The sequence below is a fragment of the Neomonachus schauinslandi genome, chromosome 13 (assembly GCF_002201575.2).
Source record: "Neomonachus schauinslandi chromosome 13, ASM220157v2, whole genome shotgun sequence".
NCBI lineage: Eukaryota > Metazoa > Chordata > Mammalia > Carnivora > Phocidae > Neomonachus > Neomonachus schauinslandi.
This window is the reverse complement of record NC_058415.1, coordinates 10939783-10959244: the sequence shown is the minus strand read 5'-3', so window position 1 is coordinate 10959244 and position 19462 is coordinate 10939783. Positions and strand designations below refer to the sequence as shown.

The 19462-nt window shown below is 38.5% G+C and overlaps 1 protein-coding gene across 11 annotated transcripts in view; it reads right to left on the bottom strand.

Annotated features, from left to right (window-relative positions):
• Positions 1 to 2256: 2256 nt before the first annotated feature.
• Positions 2257 to 19462, bottom strand: part of CBWD1 (COBW domain containing 1) — a 55078-nt gene continuing 37872 nt past the window's right edge. For 6 of the 11 annotated variants that reach the window (XM_021694465.1, XM_044920704.1, XM_044920701.1 and 3 more), the window contains 6 exons: positions 14892 to 14948; positions 11302 to 11353; positions 6012 to 6080; positions 5849 to 5914; positions 2943 to 3072; positions 2257 to 2571 (listed from right to left, as the gene is read on the bottom strand). In XM_021694465.1, coding sequence (XP_021550140.1) covers positions 2465 to 2571; positions 2943 to 3072; positions 5849 to 5914; positions 6012 to 6080; positions 11302 to 11353; positions 14892 to 14948 — 481 coding nt within the window. In that variant the 3' untranslated portion in view covers positions 2257 to 2464. Of the gene's footprint in view, positions 2572 to 2942; positions 3099 to 5848; positions 5915 to 6011; positions 6081 to 11301; positions 11354 to 14891; positions 14949 to 19462 lie in introns of those variants that run through there. The other 5 variants (XM_021694466.2, XM_044920705.1, XM_044920702.1 and 2 more) reach the window with 4 other exon arrangements.

The following is a 19462-nucleotide window of genomic DNA, read 5'->3' as shown; positions in this document are numbered from 1 at the left end:
GAGCCACCCAGGCGCCCCAAGATTAATACATTTTAAAGAAAAAACAAATATTTGTGAGTTTGATAAAGACAGACTTTTAAGAGTATGTATTAATATTACTTCAAACATTTCTCCCACAACAGGACAATTAATAAGTAAGCTCTTTCTCATGGCCTAGAATAGATATATCTAGATACTTACTGTTTGCCAAAGAACATTACGGAGTATGATTATGGCAACATTAACTATAAAATAAATCAAGTTTAAGTTATTAGGAACAAGAAAAATTTATCCAGGTTCTGCTGTGGGCCAGGAGCTGAGTTGGGTGCATTAGAAACCTATTCAAGGGAACCTGGGTGGCTCAGTCGGTTAAGCCGCTGCCTTCGGCTCAGGTCATGATCCCAGGGTCCTGGGATCGAGCCCCGCATCGGGCTCCCTGCTCAGCGGGGAGCCTGCTTCTCCCTCTCCCTCTGCCTACTTGTTCTCTCTCTCTGTCAAATAAATAAATAAAATCTTTAAAAAAAAAAAAAAAAAAGAAACCTATTCAATCCTCACAACCTTGAATGATTGATATTATCACTATCCACGTGATCCTGGGGTCTTGGGATCGAGCCCCACATCCGGCTCCCTGCTCAGCGGAGAGCCTGTTTCTCCCTCTCCATCTGCCTGTCACTCTGCCTACTTGTGCTCTCTCTCTGTCAAATAAATAAATAAAATCTTTAAAAAAAAATAAAAATAAAAAAAAATAAAAACAGAAACAATCTCGAGAAAATACTTTGCCCAGGATTACACAGCCAAGAAGCAGAAGTGGAACTAAAGCCCAGATCAGACTCAAAAATCAGCTGAGTTTCTATTGGGCAATCTGCTGCCACCAAGCAAGCTTATTCTCTCAACCATGAATTTAAAAGAATGGATTCAGGAGGCAAACGGATAAATATAGAGAACTTTTATTTAAAAAGGGACAGAATGCAGGGGAGGAGACAGGTAAGTTTTTTTTTTAAGATTATATTTATTCATTGACAGAGAGAGAGAGAGCACGAGTAGGGGGAAGGGCAGAGGGAGCAGGAGAGGGAGAAGCAGGCTCCCAGCTGAGCAGGGAGCCTGACCTGGGGCTCAATCCCAGGACTCTGGGATCATGACCTGAGTCCAAGGCAGACACTTAACTGACTGAGCCACCCATGCGCCCCGAGAGACAGATAATCTAATCAACCGGCCTGCCTCCAAACACTGGAACCATTCAAGATACAGAGAGATAACTCTTTTACTTAAAATTCTGGGAAAAAAAATTCCAAAGGGCATTTTGATAGCTTTCTGATATTTAATAATCATTAGTTTGGGAAAGCTCTTCTTTAAATCCCATCTAATGCTTTTTTCTCTTACAATCTGAATACAGTTATGCTGACCTGGCCTTTAGTAAGAATAGGAGATAAGTAGGCCACTGTACATTACACACCAACCACTGATATAAAGATGGTTAAATTATTCTAAGTTATCTGCAATTACGTCTGAAGTTTTGCACCCTTTTATTTTATTTTTAAAGTTCAAAGAAATCATGATGAATTTAATACCAGTAGTAAATTCTACTTAAAATTAAAAGCTCTAAAATTGGAATCATCTAAATATATTATGAAGTAAATGGAAATTCCATTACTCTACAGGAAAGCTAAGAATTGACTAGGAGATGGCTTTAATTTTTTACTCAGATTTCTTCCACTCATAAGTCTCTAGCCACATCAAGATTTTTATTTCATTTAATAAAAATGATGATACTGTTTTTACTTTTATTTATTTATTCAACAGGGAGAGATAGAGGGAACGCAAGCACAGGGGAGCTGGAAAGGGAGAAGCAGGCTCCCTGCCAGGTGATACTGTTTTTAAATAATTTTTGTTAATAACAATAAAATTTTATCTATGCAATCAGTGTAGTTCTAAGGGAAAAAAAGAACGTGAAAGTTAAGTTTTATCATTATGATTATAAATAACTTCCATGGATAAAAAGTACAGCATATGTTAATTTCAAAGCCAGTTCACAAAAGATACTTTTGTGAAACATCTATTTAAAAAAAAAAAACTGGACACCTGGGTGGCTCAGTGGTTGAGTGTCCAACTCTTGATTTCGGCTCAGGTCATGATCTCAGGGTCCTGGGATTGAGCCCCTAATTGGGCTCCATGCTGAGCGTGGAGACTGCTTAGGATTCTCTCTCTCCTTCTCCCTCTGCCCCTCCTCCACGTGCACACCTCCCATGTACTCGCTCTCAAGAAAACAAAAAACACTTTAGAGGACATTATGTTTTATTGTATGAATGTCAAATGTTTTAAGTACTTATTTACTACATTTTGTGTGTTCCATAAAATAAACACTATTTTAAAGTACGCCAGAATTCACAATAGAAGTAATGCAAAAAATAGATGCTTGAAATACACCCAGTAGGAAACTTAATCCCGATTTATCACCCAGTCCCTCGGATAAGAAATGTTTCCAGTGTTATGGACAAACTTGATCTTCTTTGAAATGTGTTGTCCACCGCTTTTCTGTTTCCATCACAGTAGCTATAAATAGTTGTGTGAGGATCTCCTTATCTAAATTCCTGCCTGCAAACAGAATACGGTGTGATTACATGATGCTTATTAAAACAACAGTTTGCCTATCAATTCCAAATCATTAACAACTTGATAATCTTCAGAAATTTACAAAAACTAAGTAATCAGTGATCCCTTCCCTTAACTTCCTATTTCTAATTAAGTCCCTCAGAACCAAATTGGCATTTTAATTACTTTTCTACATTTGAAGAGGAGTGAAATGCCTTAACAAGTTCTTATGAATGTTATCACATCATGAAGACAAATACATTAACCACAAGCTTAGTTAGGTTGACAAAAGGAGCTGAGACTGGTTAAAACTGGTTAAATAGCATACTGTATCACTTTCAAATATATATTTTAGAAATTTAACTGTCACTTACCAATAAGAACCAATCGATTTGTTCTCTCGGTGTCATCGTTCCAGCTCAGTGGAGTCTCCTCCAGATCGTAGAGCTCGTGGACACCCTGGACAATCACCTGTTTCGGTTTGTCTTTGATCGACACCAGCCCCTGCTCAGATGAGAGGGTTCAATCAGCTGCAGTTCAAATTTAAAGCAGAAACTGACCATCAATGTTTATGGATGAATTATTCCTATTCCATTTTAAATACACACGCATAAAGAAGATGCTGTTAAAATTACTTAAATCCATTTATTTGTGCATTCTAGAAATAGTTTCTAAAGTCTCCAATTTTTAAAAAAGGTTTATGTGCACAATGTTTTTTTTTAAATAATCCCTTTTTCTAACAATAAAATATATGTATTAGGATGTCCTTTCAGTGTTATGACAACCAAAAATTTAAACAACCAAATGATAAAACATGCATCGAATTCTACTGATGTTTCTACTTTAAGGATTTTACACCTGTTTCACAGTTTTAGTGGGAAAACTTGAGAGGTTTAAGTACTCGGGCGATAATTCTGACTGGGTTGCTGTGAATGGTGCAGGGAATGATGGAATAAAGGAAAGGAAACATTGTCTGGATAAAGTTCATTTTTTATTGATTTGCAGAAATGAGAAACAAGTTATCTGATAAACCGGCCCCTCCGGGGATAAAATAATTTCTCTGAAATAATGTTGTTATACTTGTTATAAAATTAATGCAGAACAGTAAGAGACAAACCACTCATAGTCGCTCTTGCTACATTAGCTTTGTGTGTTTTTGGCATATTTATGTATTTAAGTGTATGTTCTTCCTGTTTTCCTTTGCCCACTTCTGTTTTCTGCTTTTTTTCCCTAGTTTTACTGATAAAATTCACATACAGCATTGTATTAGTTTAAGGTGTACAACATGATTTGATTTCTGCTTTTCAAATTTGAATTTTAATACGTAGTAACTCCTTGGAAAGAATTATCTAAACATCAATTTTCTGTTACTTGTATAAAGAATTTGAAGTGTTAGCTGCTACCTGAGTGAACGTTGTATTTTATTTATTTAAAAGATTTTATTTATTTATTTGACAGAGAGAGAGAGTACAAACAGGGGGAGCGGCAGGCAGAGGGAGAAGCAGACTCCCCACTGAGCAGAGTGGGGCTCGATCCCAGGACCCCGGGATCATGACCTGAGCCCAAGGCAGACACTTTACTGACTGAGCCACCCAGGCGCCTCCCTGAGTGAACATTTTAAACATGTTCATCATTATCACACTAACATTTTGTAGCCAGAAAAGAAGGAAGTCTATGAAGGTGAAGGCTGTGTTGCCCCAGATCTCGAAGTGTTGCTGTGCTGAGAGGAAGGCCAAGAGAAGAACCAAAGAGGACAGACAACCGCAGAAAAACCGTCCCGCACCTGAGGACAAAATCCACGCGGGGATGGTGCAGGACGCGCCCTGGAGCTCTGTGTGGAGGTCTCGGTGGCAGCAATAGTATACGTGCCCCAAGGTCTGCTTTGTAGGGACCACCCCGCATTCAGGAGCAGGGGACAAAAGCAGTCACAGAATGAAATACACCCTGCCAGTTAAGATCATGGAATGTAGATGGTGCTGCAGTCAGGAAAGCCCACGCTTACTTCCTCTGGGTGGGAATGACTGGAGAACAGACTGAGACTCACCCATGTTGCTCTGAAGCCAATCCCAGGTAGGGCCGCATGGGGAGTAAAGAAATCTAAACCTGAATGGTTTCTTGATTGCCTCTACCTTTGTCATTCTAGTGACCCCAGGAAGTCAGCTGCTAACTGGAAAACTTAGTTACTAACAGTAATAATACCAAATAGTAATAATAAAAACTTTATGCACACTTCTGGAAACACAGGAGTAGACAAATGACTGCTGATTGGTTAAGCACACAACTAGAACCACTGCCCCCTGGAAAAAACACCTTCCGTGACATAAATACCCAAATGCCACGTAACATGAATGGGTTTCCAAATACAGAGCAAGAATTCTTCTCTAGTCTTCTGTAACTGTTTATAGTATAACTGTTTAGTGTCTGCTAAATGCGCCAAGCAACACAGGTTTAGCTGCAGCAAGATTTCTAATGTGATTTCTCTGTTAATGAAGCTCTCTTGGAAAATTAAACACAAAAAGATGCCTGGGTGGTCCAGTCGGTTAAGCGTCTGACGCTTGATTTCACTTCAGGGTTGTGATATGGAGCCCCCATGTGGGGCTTGTGCTGGGCATTCTCTGTCTCCGTCTCCCTCTACCCCTCCCCACCATTCCCTTAAAAAAAAAAAAAAAGACATTCATTCAGTTTTCCCTAACTGACCAAGCTGTGTGCCAAGGAAAGGAGAGTTCCAGCGAGTCAAGCTCATTAGCCAGGTTAACTGCTCAGAACACTTGGGAAGAGAGAACAAGGGATGACGTTTCAAAGCACACAGGTTGTTTTAGCTGCAAATGAAGCTATGCAAATAAATCACGCTTTACGTTGGGCGCCTGGGTGGCTCAGTTGGTTAAGTGACTGCCTTCAGCTCAGGTCATGATCCCAGGGTCCTGGGATCGAGTCCCGCATCGGGCTCCCTGCTCTGTGGGGAGCCTGCTTCTTCCTCTCCCACTCCCCCTGCTTGTGTTCCCTCTCTCGCTGTGTCTCTCTCTGTCAAATAAATAAATAAAATCTTTAAAAAAAAAAAAAAAAATAAAAAAAAAAAAAAAAGGTTAAATCACGCTTTACGCAGTGATTTCCAAAGCTTCTTTTCACAGCAATGGAAATGAGAAAAAAAAATGAAATCAGACAAAAGTTATTTGTACTAAAACCAGCGCTTGTGTTTAAAACCAGATAAGGTTTTCTGTCACGGTCAAGAAAGGAAAGGGCCTTTGTCCCAAAGTACTAAAGTGTAGACCCTACTCCGCACCTTTAGCCGTATGACCTCCATGTAGTCGTCGTCCTTGTTTCGCACGTTCTTCTCCCACAGAAGATTCTGTATCAAGTGACATATTCAGTAAGACCAACCATCACTGCCAGCAACAACCAAGTAACACAATAGGTGGTAAATCATTATCAAATACTGCATTCACCTGAATAAATACATTCAGACTTTCTTCCTTTGCATTTCCTCGTACTTCAAATGTCACCGTAATAATGCTCTATAAATCAAGACAGATAATCAATCATGATTTTCTTTATAGTAATGGTGTATTTTTAGAACGTCGGTATATTTTATAGTAATGTCAGTATATTTTAAGACAAAAAAAAATAAATGAACATGTATGCTGCCTGACAACTATATTGGATCTATCTTTTTCACTATCTTGCTGAGTTCTGGTAGCAGCAATTCCATTTTCTGTATTCCACAGAGGTGATCAGTGGGTTAGTATTTAAACAGAGAAACTTTCATGAAAGGATACTCATGGTTTAATTCATCCTTTCCAGGACTCTCAGCACTGAGCGGGAAGGTAATCTCTACAGTGTACCAACTATGTACCAAGCCAGGTACTCTTGCCTGGGTCACTTCATTTCATCTTTTCAGTTACTCGTGACAACAATCCTGTGGAATAAAGAGAATTATTTCCCTTTTATAAATGGGGGGAATAAGGCTCAGAAAAAATAAACTACTCAGAGCTAGGAGTAAAACTCAAATGCGAAAGTGTAATTCTGTTCTCTGGGAAAAATATAAAGGAAAAATTCAGTTTATCTCTGACCATGTATGTGCCAAAGGAGAAGAGTATCTGGAGATGAGAATGATAGTATAATGTCCCTCTTGGTTTGAGAAGGTTGACATCATTTAGAATGTTAACTCTGAGATTTATTTTTCCTCCTGCTCCTGATAAATCTCTCACTGTCCACTCTAAGGAACCAGAAGCTCAAGATTTCCTGTAGCTGGTCACATAACTAAAATTCAAAGCTCCATTTGCTCCTGTAACCAAAATTTCAACCTAATGATGAAAATACACAAGGGCTAAGCGTAAGATGATGAAAACACAAATCCCACCTTGGATAGTTAGGATAAGATGCTCAAGCCAAGCTTTAAAACAGGAAGAAAAAAACATAGTAAAGCATGGCTTTGCATCATTTCCTGCAACTGCATTTATTAACAGCAATTTTATTCACCAATGGAAAAGCACACAGGCTTAGAGCAGAAAATATGAAAAGACCACATTGTTTTTTATCCAAACAGAGGATCACTAAAGGTAAGTACTAAAGACCAATCTAAGGACAAAATATACTGATATTTAGTCTCCACTGTTGCTGGTAATGGGAAAAGCAAAAAGCACTTTCTTACTAAATATGAGACATGAAAGCCAACAAAAATTCACTTTAAAATGTCAGATTTTTAAAAGTACTTATTCTGTCACAATAGCCAAGAGATGAAATAACATAACACTAACTAACAGATGAATGCACAAAGAAAATGTAGTATAATAGTATAGTATAAAAATGTGGTATGTTGATGAACCATTATTCACCTTTAAAAAAAAGGAAATTCTGCCACATGCCACAACACGGACGAGCCTTGAGGACATCATGCTAAGTGAAATAAGCTGGTCACAGAAGGACAAATACTGCATGATTCCACTTATATGAGGTATCTAAGTGGTCAAACTTACAGAAATAGAAAGCAGAATAGTGGCTGCCTGGCTGGGAGGTGAGGGAAATGGGGAACTGCGGTTCAATGAATATAGTTTCAGTCATGCAAGATGAAAAAGGTCTAGAGATGTGCTGTACAATAGTACACAGTATCAGCTGGTGATACTGGACTATACACTTAAAAATGTGTCAAGAGGGTAGATCACATGTGTTTACCATAAATTTTTTAAAGTATTTTTAAATCTAAATAAACACACTTTAAACTATTTGTTGTACTGCATTTAAACAGTTTTCTTTAAAAAAAAAAAAAAAAAAAAGCTTTCTTTTCCCCTTAAAGCAATCACTAGAAATAATACCTAAGAATCCGTATCAAAATACATAGCAAAAAGGTTGCTAAATGAAACATAACTTGTCATTTTCAAAAGACAGTAGCAATTCAACCTTCAAAACTGCTTAAAATGTATTTTATTCAAGTTCGATAACTTGGCTTTTAATATTGGAAAGGCCTCAACATGGAACTCAATACTGTTTTATTCTAGCTTAAAGAATTTTTACTAGGAGTGACTGTTGCTTTCGGCAGGTTAGGGATATGACAATATTTTTAAGGGGTACAATTAACTCCAAAATGAGATAAAAAGGGTTTTAAAAATTACGACAATGCATCAAGGGGCTCAAGGAGTGAGATAAACATTTTAGAACTAGATGTTTTTCTGTACCAATCAACTCTTCTCGCAGTAGACAATACCTTAAAGATGAAATCCGCAAATTCCCAGTGGAGAGGACAAGGGTCACAACTCATAATTCCTAATTTAATAAACTATTCAGACTGCCATTTGGGTTTTCTCGCCTTCTCACCTTCCAACCCTGGGTCCTCCTTATAGGGAGGTAACAAGGAATCCATGAAAGATAGCTGCCTTACAGATGATGCAGGGATAAAACTTTAATAACATACCTACTATGCCCTACGTATTACCTATGTATTTTTTTTCCCCAGTTTTTGTTCTGAATCTAAAATTAACTCTCCTTTTCCCAGACACAGAAAGCAGCAGAAAACCGAAGCAATCATTCAGAAAATGAAAGTAAAATAAGGCACTGCCCCTAAAATAAAATTTAGGAATAACTCCAAAATTTTAGTTTTCTGGTCTGTTTTTTTTGTCCACCTCCCAGGTTATTCCCCTGGGTGTTCTACTCTTTGGCAAACAATATCTAATAGCAATAACTTCTGCATGTTTTCTTCATCTGGAAAACTGAGCCCATTAACGTGCTCAACCCCAAATGTGAAGCTCCTCCCGAGTCATTTCTACTGGATATCCTGCCACCAAGTAAGAAGCTGAAAATCCAGCATTCCTCTGCAAATCAGTGCTTCTTCCAGGTTTCTCTACGCCTAGGTCCCTCCAGTCAATCAGGTCTGTTTCCCATCAGTTCCCCTGTCTTACTGCCCCAGCATCAGTCAGTAAGGCTACTCCGGCAAGTCTCCCTGTGAATCAGCCCTCGATTTATCCCATTTCCATTCCCCCAACAACCCACACAGTCCAGGGCCTTGTCACAGGGTATCTTCCTGCTTGGTCTCCTGCTGTCAGCTACAACCCAGCGCACCTGACACTGCGGGACAGCACAGCGTGAGTTCTGCTTGCCCCCGCACATTGAAGCCCAACACCTTAGCTTAGGAGCCAAATACCAAGCATCCACCAAGATTTCTACACTTACAGTCTTCCTCTTCTAGAGCATTCTCACTTTCCCACTTTTAAACATCTGGACTGCTCTTTCCCTTACTTCTTCCAGTTAAACAAAAACCTCCTAGTTTAAGGCTACATTTTGATGTCTTACTCAGAATAGCAGTTGCATCTTTGCAAAGACTGCTGCTAACTGGAGAGAGACGCAAAGGAACTCTCTTAACGATTTTGGAAATCTGTATCTGGATCTAAGAGAGGATTACAGAGGTATGTGTCCATCTGTGCAGATGGACTGATACACAGGCACAAATATATGTAAAGACACATTGACTTGTATGCTAAAAACCTGTATGCTTTACTGTACATTAAAAAAAAGTATCTTTCATGAAGATAGACCCACTAAACCGAAGGAGACCATCATTCCCCTGAATCCCATAGCCCTTTGTCTGCAATATTATATTCTACCCTTTCTTATATACCTAAAGCAGGAACGTGCATCAGAATCTCCTGTAGAGCCTTAAAAAAAAAAAAAAAGACATGCCCTATTTCCTGGTGAAATGACACACTGTCTGGGATTTCTGTTAATACACTCCAGCAAAGGTAATGGGCACTTGCAGTTTAATTATACTACTCTACTTTTATGTATTTTTGAAATTTTCTGTTTAAAAAATACTCCAGCAAAAGAAATATTGGGAACACAGAGGAAATAAAATCAGCAAAATGTTGACAGCCATTGCAACTGGGTTCCTTTTGCTGTTCTCTGTACTTTTGTGTATCTCTGCAAATTTCCATAATAAAATGTTAAAAATGTACATACACATTAATTTGCACATACCCAAGCCCCACTCCTGGAGATATGAGGGGACTACTGAGCATCCAATATTTTTTAGAAAGTTCCACAAGGGACTCTGATGTTCCCCATTTGGGAATCATAGCTTTCATTCTTTTAACAAACACTCACTGAGCAGCCACCACATACCATGCCCTGCGCAAAGCACTGAGGAATCTACACTTAAGGAGTATACAGACTACTACAAGGAAAAAGCATTCCAACCCAAATTATAAGGCATGATAAATGCCATGAGAGGGGTATGTGCAACATACCACAGGTATAGATGCTGGCCATTATAAAGGTTCTTGAAAGAGACTACTACATTCTTCATCTTTTACATGACTCCTAGGATGATAGTCCCTCACTTGGAAAGTCAGTAAGAATATGCTTCTGGTTCATCTTTAGGACTACTACTGAGTATTGTAAACAGTTGGTTTTTCCCAAAAATTCCACAGCCAGGGAATTGTATTTCTCTCATTCACTCATTTTAAAAACATGCAAAGATGAATATTTTATGAAGTTTCCGAGAGGAAAGTGCCAGGAACACAGTTGTACAGGTCCCCATAAATACGAGCCAAACTGAAGACAAACAAGTGGCCCCATCACAATGAGTATTGCTTCAAAAGAGTGAGTGATGGTTTCCAGACAGAGGAGGGAAGACAGTACATGGCTCACTCACATGCCCCCTTGCTCTCACCCTGTTTCAATGGAACAAAGAAGTTACCCGAAACCTCCACCATCTATGACTTGCTTAAAAGAAAGATGGGTACAGTTAAAACATGTTTTGTTTGTTCCTAGTATCGTCAATATTTACCTCAGGAATTAGAGTTATAGAGCACTTAAATGAAGGACACCTTAGGGAATTCAAATTTACAGTGCTATCTGCAAGTGAAACTCAAATTTTCATTTAAATAAGCCATAGATGCTTTTACCAGACTTTCCTTTAATCTATTAGTTCAACATAGCTAAAAACAGGCTGCGTATAGAACCCCCAGGCTGCTTTTAAGCAGTGATTCCCACCAGAAGAGTGACCTATTGAATGGAGAAGCTAGAAAGCATGATTTCTTAAGATTCTAAAGAAGTCTGGCTTAATGAATTCCTATTATGCATTAAGAAGCTAGATGAGATTACCTCAAAAGCATCCAAATTCTGAAAATTATCAACACACTTCAAAAATACTTTTTTTTTTTAGCAAGACTCAAAGAAAACAGCCCTAAAAGAACGAATTTATTTTTTTAAAAATCCTTAAAAAAAATTTTTAAAGATGTTTTTTACCTGATCAAGGTGAGGCTGTGTTGTTGGCACATGCTGAAGTTTTTTCTGCAAACTAATAACAACTGATTATAAATTCAGAGATCAATATACTTTCGATTTAACCTTATATGTTACTTAGAGATATGGAGCTAAGAAGGGAGTTTCCACAACTCAATCTATTACACAGTTCCAATTTTACATGCTATTTACACATTCTAATACAGAAAAGCTAGCAGACTGTTTAAAGATTTTTCCTAACGATGTGTACACATTCAACAAACAAGCAAACAGACTGGTGGTTGCCAGAGGGGAGGTGGATGGGGGAATAGGTGGAACAGGTGAAGGCGACTAAGAGGTACAAACTTCCAGTTACAAAATAAGTAAGTCATCACGGAACACTACATCAAAAACTAATGATGTACTGTATGGTGACTAACATAATAAATTGAATTAAATAAAATGTTTTTAAAAAACAAATAAATAAATAAGGCAAAGATGAAAAATACAGCACAGGGAATATAGTCAATAATACTGTAGTAATGTATAGTGACACTTGGTGACCACACTTATTGAGGTGAGCACTGAGTAAGACACAGAATTCTCAACTTAGTATGCTGTACTCCTGAAAATAGTAAAACATTGTATGTTATACTTCAATTAAAAAATGTACACACATTCACATGTACACATATACACACAACACAGAAAAAAAACCCTAATCTTCGGCGACACTATTTTGTGTGGTTAAATATGTCAGCAGATTTCTTTTTAATTCCAACAGATCTGTTACCAGCCTAGAAAAATACACGTAAGCATTTTACTACTGCTCCAAATTTCATCAACTTGTCCCATGCTTCCTAATGTGAAAATAAGGCTAGTACCTAAAGAAAGTTAGAAGGGTATATTTATTCCTTTATCAATGTTTTCCCTTAAACATATCTATTTATTAAGAAATAAGTAATATTAAGAAATAAGCCTTCTATATAGTCAGTTGCCAGTGACTGAGAGAAAACAAAAAATCTTAAAAATGTATTGTTCTGATACGAAAAAGAGCAAGAAGATCAATATGGCACAACCAATTATAACCTTAACAACTGTAGCATACATTTGGACACTGATGGGTTAGGCTGGGAGGAGGAAAAAGACTTAAAACCTTGCAGATGTTTTGCTTTGCAGAACAGTGAGGGGTAAATTAGTAACAGGGAGTTTAGAAAAGAGAAAAGGATTGTAGGAACTGTTGGAGGGAAATGAGCCTCACAGGATGGGGTCTTAGTACAGAAAGTGTCAAATTAAATCCTTCCCAGCTGGTTGCTCAGAAAAGGATTCTCCATTTTTGCAACTGAGCACAGTGAAAAGTTATGCACAGGCCTGAGCCACAGAGAGGGCATCACATTAAATAGCTACTTCTTTAAGTGTCACTAATGCATTATCACTGTTCTTAAACAAGTGTGGAATGAGATTGCCTTACAAAATGTTTGAAAAATCACACGCTCTTTATGTTCAATATTTAATGTTGTTAAAAATAACTGCCAACAACTTTGTAAGAAGGAAAAAGTTTTCCTCAACCCTCTTAGGTGCCTGGCTGGGCGTGAAAATTAGATTGACAAACACAGATTAACAGGAGAAAAGGGTACAAGTTTATTAATGTAAGTTTTTTTTAAAAAGATTTATTTATTTTAAAGAGAGAAAGAGTGTGTAGCGGGGAGGGGCAGAGGGAGAGGGAGCCTAACACAGGGCTCAATCCCAGGACCCTGAGATCAGGACCTGAGCAGAAACCACAAGTCAGACACTTGACCCACTGAAACAGTCAGACACCCCTATTTATGTAAGTTTTATGTGACACAAGAGCCTTCATAAAGAAATGAAGAACCAAAGAAATGGTTAAACCTGAGCGTTTTTATGCTATGTTTGATAAGAGTGGAAGGTTGTGGAAAGAAACGATGGGACAGAGTATGAAACAAGTGTAGTAAACTGGAGGATACTCAGAGAGGCCTGTTTCGTGATTCCTCCGTGTGTACCTTGGTCTTCAGAGATAAGGATGCTCCTTTCCTCTGGGCTCTGGGAGGGTACCTCTCACACGAGGCTTTTATGACTCAACTACTTGAAAAAATGGGAGAAAATATTTCCAAATCACATATCCGATGAGGCGGTAATACCTAGAATATATTAAAAAACTCCTCCAGCTCAGCCACAAACAACAACAAACCATGGGATTAAAAAATGGACCGAGTATTTGAATAGACATTTCTCCAAAGATGATCTACAAATGGCCACTAAGCACATGAAAAGCTGGTCATGACCTCGAACTGCTGGAGAAATGCAGAGCACAAACACAAGGAACTGCCACCTCACACCCACGAAGACGGCTACTACCAAAACCAGGTGGAAATACCGAGTGTTGGCGAGTCCATGGAGAAAGCAGAACCCTGTGCACTGCTGGTGGGAAACGAAAATGGTGCAGCTGCTGGGCCGAACAGTATGGCATGCCTCAAAATAGTAAAAAGAAATCAAAGCAGGAATCGTGAAGAGACATTTGCACACCCATGGCGTAGCAGCATTGTTCACAACAGCCAAGAGATGGAAGCAACCCAAATGTTCATCAGTGGATGAATGGACAATATGACAGAGTATTATTTAGCATTAAAAGGAAAGAAATCCTGTCACAAGCTACAACATGGATGAACCTTGAGGACTAAGTGAAATAAGCCAGTTAAAATAAGACAAATGCCATACATTTTCATTGGTATAAGGTATCTAAAGAAGTCAAATTCTTTTTTTTTTTCAAGATTTTATTTATTTATTTGAGAGAGAGAGAGTGAGCATGAGTGGTTGGGAGGGGCAAAGTGAGAGGGAGAAGCAGACTCCCCAGCCAAGCAGGAGGCCTGAGGCAGGACTCAATCCCAGGACTCTGAGATCATGACCTAAGCTGAAGGCAGACGCTTAACCGACTGAGCCACCCAGGCGTCCCCTAAAGTAGGCAAATTCTTAAAAACAGATAATAGAATGGTGGTTGCCAGGGGCTGTGGGGAGGGGAACACGGAGAGCCGTCATTCAACAGAGTTTCAGTTCTGCAAGATGAGAAAGTTCTGTAGATCTACTGCACAACAATGTGAATATACTTAACGCTACTGAACTGTACACTTAAAAACGGCTAAGATGATTTAAAAAAAAATGATACTGAAGAAAGATAAGTTTTTCTCCCTTATCAAAAAGATTTCCTCCAGGGAAAGAAACAGGAAAGTGATCCATCACTGAGGAGAAAGGAGGAGTGTGTAGCAATACCCCAAGCTAAAATTTTTTATGTATTTCATCCATTTTTCTCATAGAAAGAAAGTATTACACACAGTGGTTGGTGGAGAAGTATTAACGATGAATCCCTAAAGTTAACTACCATTTATACTAAAATTTCTATAGGAAAATGCACTGTGATTTCCAAACATCCAATTAATAAAACTTTCAAGAACAATATCATTAGGAATGATCTTGTACACCACAGGAATGACAAGAAGCTTAAATCAAGGGTGCAACTGTATAAATCATTCCTGTAACTTCTACAACTGTGGAGTAAGAAGTACATTACAATAAAAGTCAACAAAATACAGAAAACATACCTTATTCCAGAAAGACTGTCAAAGGCATGAAGATCTAATACATTAGAGAGATCAACTCTAAAAGGAAGAAATCCAATGTAAACAGTGGGAAATTCTGTGAAATATATTCAATTAATCAAGGAAAAAAAAATCTCTAAGACTCTTTTGCCAAAAATGTAGACATAAAGTTTAATCAATACATCATACTATTTGGGGGAACACATAAAAATCACAAGCAAAGAAGAAAAAGCTTGTAAAATTTTTTAATAGAATTTCTTCATAAAATTCAAAAAACGGTGACTAGTATAAATTCAAGGCAGAAAATTACTTGATTATTTCTTCAATAAACTATATATATTTTTATTTATACTTTCAATTGTCTTTTCAATACTGGAATTTATGAGCTTGATTTCAAATACATCTTTACAGCCAAAAAAAAAAAAAACCTCAGTTACAGAACTGGAACTTTTCAAAGCAGCAGTTTATTACTCAAAAGATGAAATGCGGGACGTGAAGCGCAGGCACTGGCGCAGTACAAAACGTTACCTTCAGGACGTCTGGATTTCATTTACTTCACTCCCCGCCTTCCACGATATAACAGGTAGTATTTTAAGAATACAAGGAATCAAACAACTACTCTAAGACCCTAATCTACATCCAAAGAATGGTTTATTTCCTTCAGACCAGGGTTGCATAGACTGAAACAACCCAGTTAGCGCTCTACCTGAATAAACATTATTTCCATGGGAATTATTTAGAGGTAATTGCGGCTTATTAGGAAAGCAGTGATTCAAACCGGCAGAGAATATCGTATCACAGACAGCATTCATTTTGGTTTAAATACACATACAAAGGCTAGTGAATGAATTCCAATGTTTACGTGAGCCTGTAAAACAGTAGAGGACAGTAATTTCTCTATAATCAAAGCTATGATGAAGGAATGTTTCAGGAAAATGACAAGAGAATGAATTTCCAAATTAGAGTCCAGGAATTTGCCAAACATGTAAGTTCTCTTACAAGGAAAACAAAACAGTCAAATTCAAGACTTGTTAAAATATGCCAACATGTAAACCAAACCACCTCTTCTAACTTAGGAGTGACGTGCACTGTCTGCTTTGCTGATTCTCAACAGTCGGCCAAACATTCATGCCTGTGGCAACAATACTGTTTGATCAGGAGTACTTATCCCGGCACAAGGCAGACAAACTCCCGTCTTACTAAAAGAGTAATACTCCAAAGTTATATGCTCATAAACTATAACAACACTAGAAATTCTGGACATTCTAGATGAAAAGAATCAGGAAAATCATCAAAGAAGTAAATATTCCATAAAGAAATTTGTAAATATCATCTTACGTAAGAGATCAAAGCCTTAACATTAAACACATGTCCATTTTCACCATGACAGCTGAGTAAATATTTGTACTAATACGTGACAAATGAATGAACTTCTCCCCCAAGTTTATCATCTTTACCTTAGGAAACAGCTAGTTTAAAAAGTACACCTGCCAACTGTCTGAATATCAAAACTCAGGCCAACTGTATGAATACCAAAAGTCAGTTTTGAAACACAAGTTTCTAAAGTAAACAGTTTCATTCTGACACTGTTTTTGTTTTTTTTTTAAGATTTTATTTATTTATTCATGAGAGACAGAGAGAGGCAGAGGCAGAGGGAGAAGCAGGCTCCCCGCTGAGCAGGGAGCCCGATGCGGGGCTCAATCCCGGGACCCTGGGATTATGACCTGAGCTGAAGGCAGATGCTTAACCAACTGAGCCACCCAGGCGTCCCTCTGACACTGTTTTTAAGAATCCATGTCACACATTTAGAAATAATTCTGCTTGATATGCAGAATCTTTTGGTATTTCCAAAACACACAGGATCAACACTAGATCTGTACAGGTTAAAATCTACAGAGAATAGAGTCCCCACTGAGGCTGCCTCAATCCAGCCACTGCCCTTGCTCCTGCGGCAGAGCTGGGGGTCCTGCGGGTACCAGGGTGCCTGCCTCTCTTTTCTGGACATGGGTGGAGGGGAACGGAATAGGATTGGGGGAGCTCTGGTCTCCCACCTGGACCAGACTGGGGCTCTCCGCTACGGGGACCACTGAGGGGTGGGGACGCGCTACAGCAGTGTTGGAGGGGAGGGGGCAAAAAAAAAAAATCTATAGTGAATAAAATAATACCAGTCTCTCACTGTATCTCACCAGATTCTCAGTGGACAGTAAAACAGGAAAAGTCTAAGGTTCCAGATTAGAGTTACCATGGACCTGCCCCAAATCTAGTACCCCCATGGAAAATAAATTCCTTCACTCATCCAATTAGAAAACTAATTTCCATGGCATAAAATATACCTAATTTCCTCCTTTAGAGATAATAACATCAGATATTTTCAAAACAGTAATACAAAATTAAAAATAAAAAGACTACCACCATTAGCTTTTACGTGGTGGGGAGGGGAATTCAGTGGCTACCCCGGGGTTAGTGTCTACTAGTCATCTTTCCAAAGTTCAATGAGTCTCCTCCTAAACAGGAGCCACCAGCTAATCCCAGATCTACGAACTGTCAAACCCATCCAATGGCTAAGTCCTGAACTCTAGAACCAGATTTCTGAAGGCCTTCCCCAGTGGCACCTCAAACTCAGTATCTACAAAACTCAACTAAACACCTTTTACCAAATCCCTGCTATCACTACCTCACCCACAAGTTGCTCCCCCTTCTGGTATTTCCTTCCATGGAGAACTGCACCATATTCAATCCCTCTCCCAGGACTCATACTGCTTTTAAAACCTTTCACTGACTCCTTGCTGCCCACAGAAAAAAAAATCCAAAATATATGTCATTGCATTCAAGATCCTTTGTGGAAAGTTCTCCACCTCTTCAGTCACACCTCTTTTTCTCTCTGCCACACACCATGTGCTCTAGCTGTTCTAAAATACTCACAGGTCCCTGGAGTACAAAATCTTCCTATGGCTAAAAAGCCATTCTACTCTTGTTCATCTGAAAAAATCCTATTCATTCTTCAAGAGGTCGATAATCACATTCTCAGTCAAAATTTCCTGAATTATCATCAAGAAGAGCTGAGTAGTTGTTCCTCTATGTTCCTGTTCCTATAGGACCCTACATAATTAATACTCCTGTTATACTGATAATATTTAATATATTGGGTTTTGCCTGTTTACTTCTGTCTCCCCCAAATGACTCATCACCTACTACAAAGGCAGAGTTTTTGCCTTATCCATTGCTTAAATCCTCAACAAGCCAAGAAATGTCTAGCAACTAATAGAATGCCCAACAGTTCGTTGAACTGATTAACTTATTATTGAACAACTGGATTTTGGTTTTCCTCTGTTCGGTCCTCTGAAATCTGTAAGATTAAAAAGGAGTCAGGAAGAAATAAGAATGGTTCTTCTTCTGATCTTCCACCCCTACTTCTGAAGTCTACGTGGCCCATTAGAACTTCCATTTGCTTCAAAGTCAACTCAAGTCTTACCAATAAGACAGTGCTACACCTGATTCTTATTCCTCAACTTCAATACTCAAGGTAAGCCTTTTCTACATATGCTTACAGCAGTCTTATTATTGTCAGTTTTACTACCATCAGCGTTTGTCAACCACAAAATGCTCGAGGCATTAAAATTTAAAAACAAAAAAACAAACACAATAAAACAAAACTTCCATCAGTGATTTCAACCATTTTGTTAAAAACCAGATCTCTCGTTTCTAAACCGGGAAGCTCAAGTTGCTGTGCCTCAAGGAACTGGGGGAAATATTTAATGTAAGATTCATGACCATGGTAAGAATTCTACCATGGAGGTCTGATCTTCACTGAAAAAGATCCTAACCCAACTTCAGTCCTCACAGCAAGGAAGTACTATTTCAGAAAGTCCCTAGATTCTCAGATACAATGGCAAACACAAGACACTGAAGAAACAGGAAAAATAATTTAAAAAAAAAAGAGGAGATTTTATTCATTTGCTCATTCATCCATTTGAAGCAACTAAATTTAATCACTATATGTTTACTGTTCTATAAACATAACAGAACTGTTAGAAATGTCATATAACCATCAAAATTGTTACACAATAATCTCTTCAAGATAAAACCTTTACGCAGGACATAAAGGTCTAAAATGAAAACAGAAAGAAAAATTAAGCAAGGTAAATCCAGGGGCTTTAAAAACTGATCTGAGATGTTTCTAAATATGAACCGAATAAATGCTATTACAACGGAACCACAGCTATTGATGGATACAGTTTCTAAAAACTTATTTCAGCTTTCTGTGGTTGTCTGTGTGTCACTTTGTAATGAAGAGAAAATTTAGGGAGAAAGAAAATGGTAAAATGCAAGAGAAAGAAGACCAATAACTGAGGAATGGCTCTGGTATGAGTCAGGCGATCAGAGGTTTTCTACACTGGAATCTGAAATGCAGGGAGCACATTCGGGCGTTTGCTTGTGGAAGACTTATGCTAAGGGCATCCCTCTGCCACCTCCGCCCGCAGATGAGTGGCTTCTGAGAATGCACACCAAGTTAATTCCCCAGCTGTCCGCACGCACACAAGCAGCTGCCCCCGCTACTGCCTACTGCCCAGGGC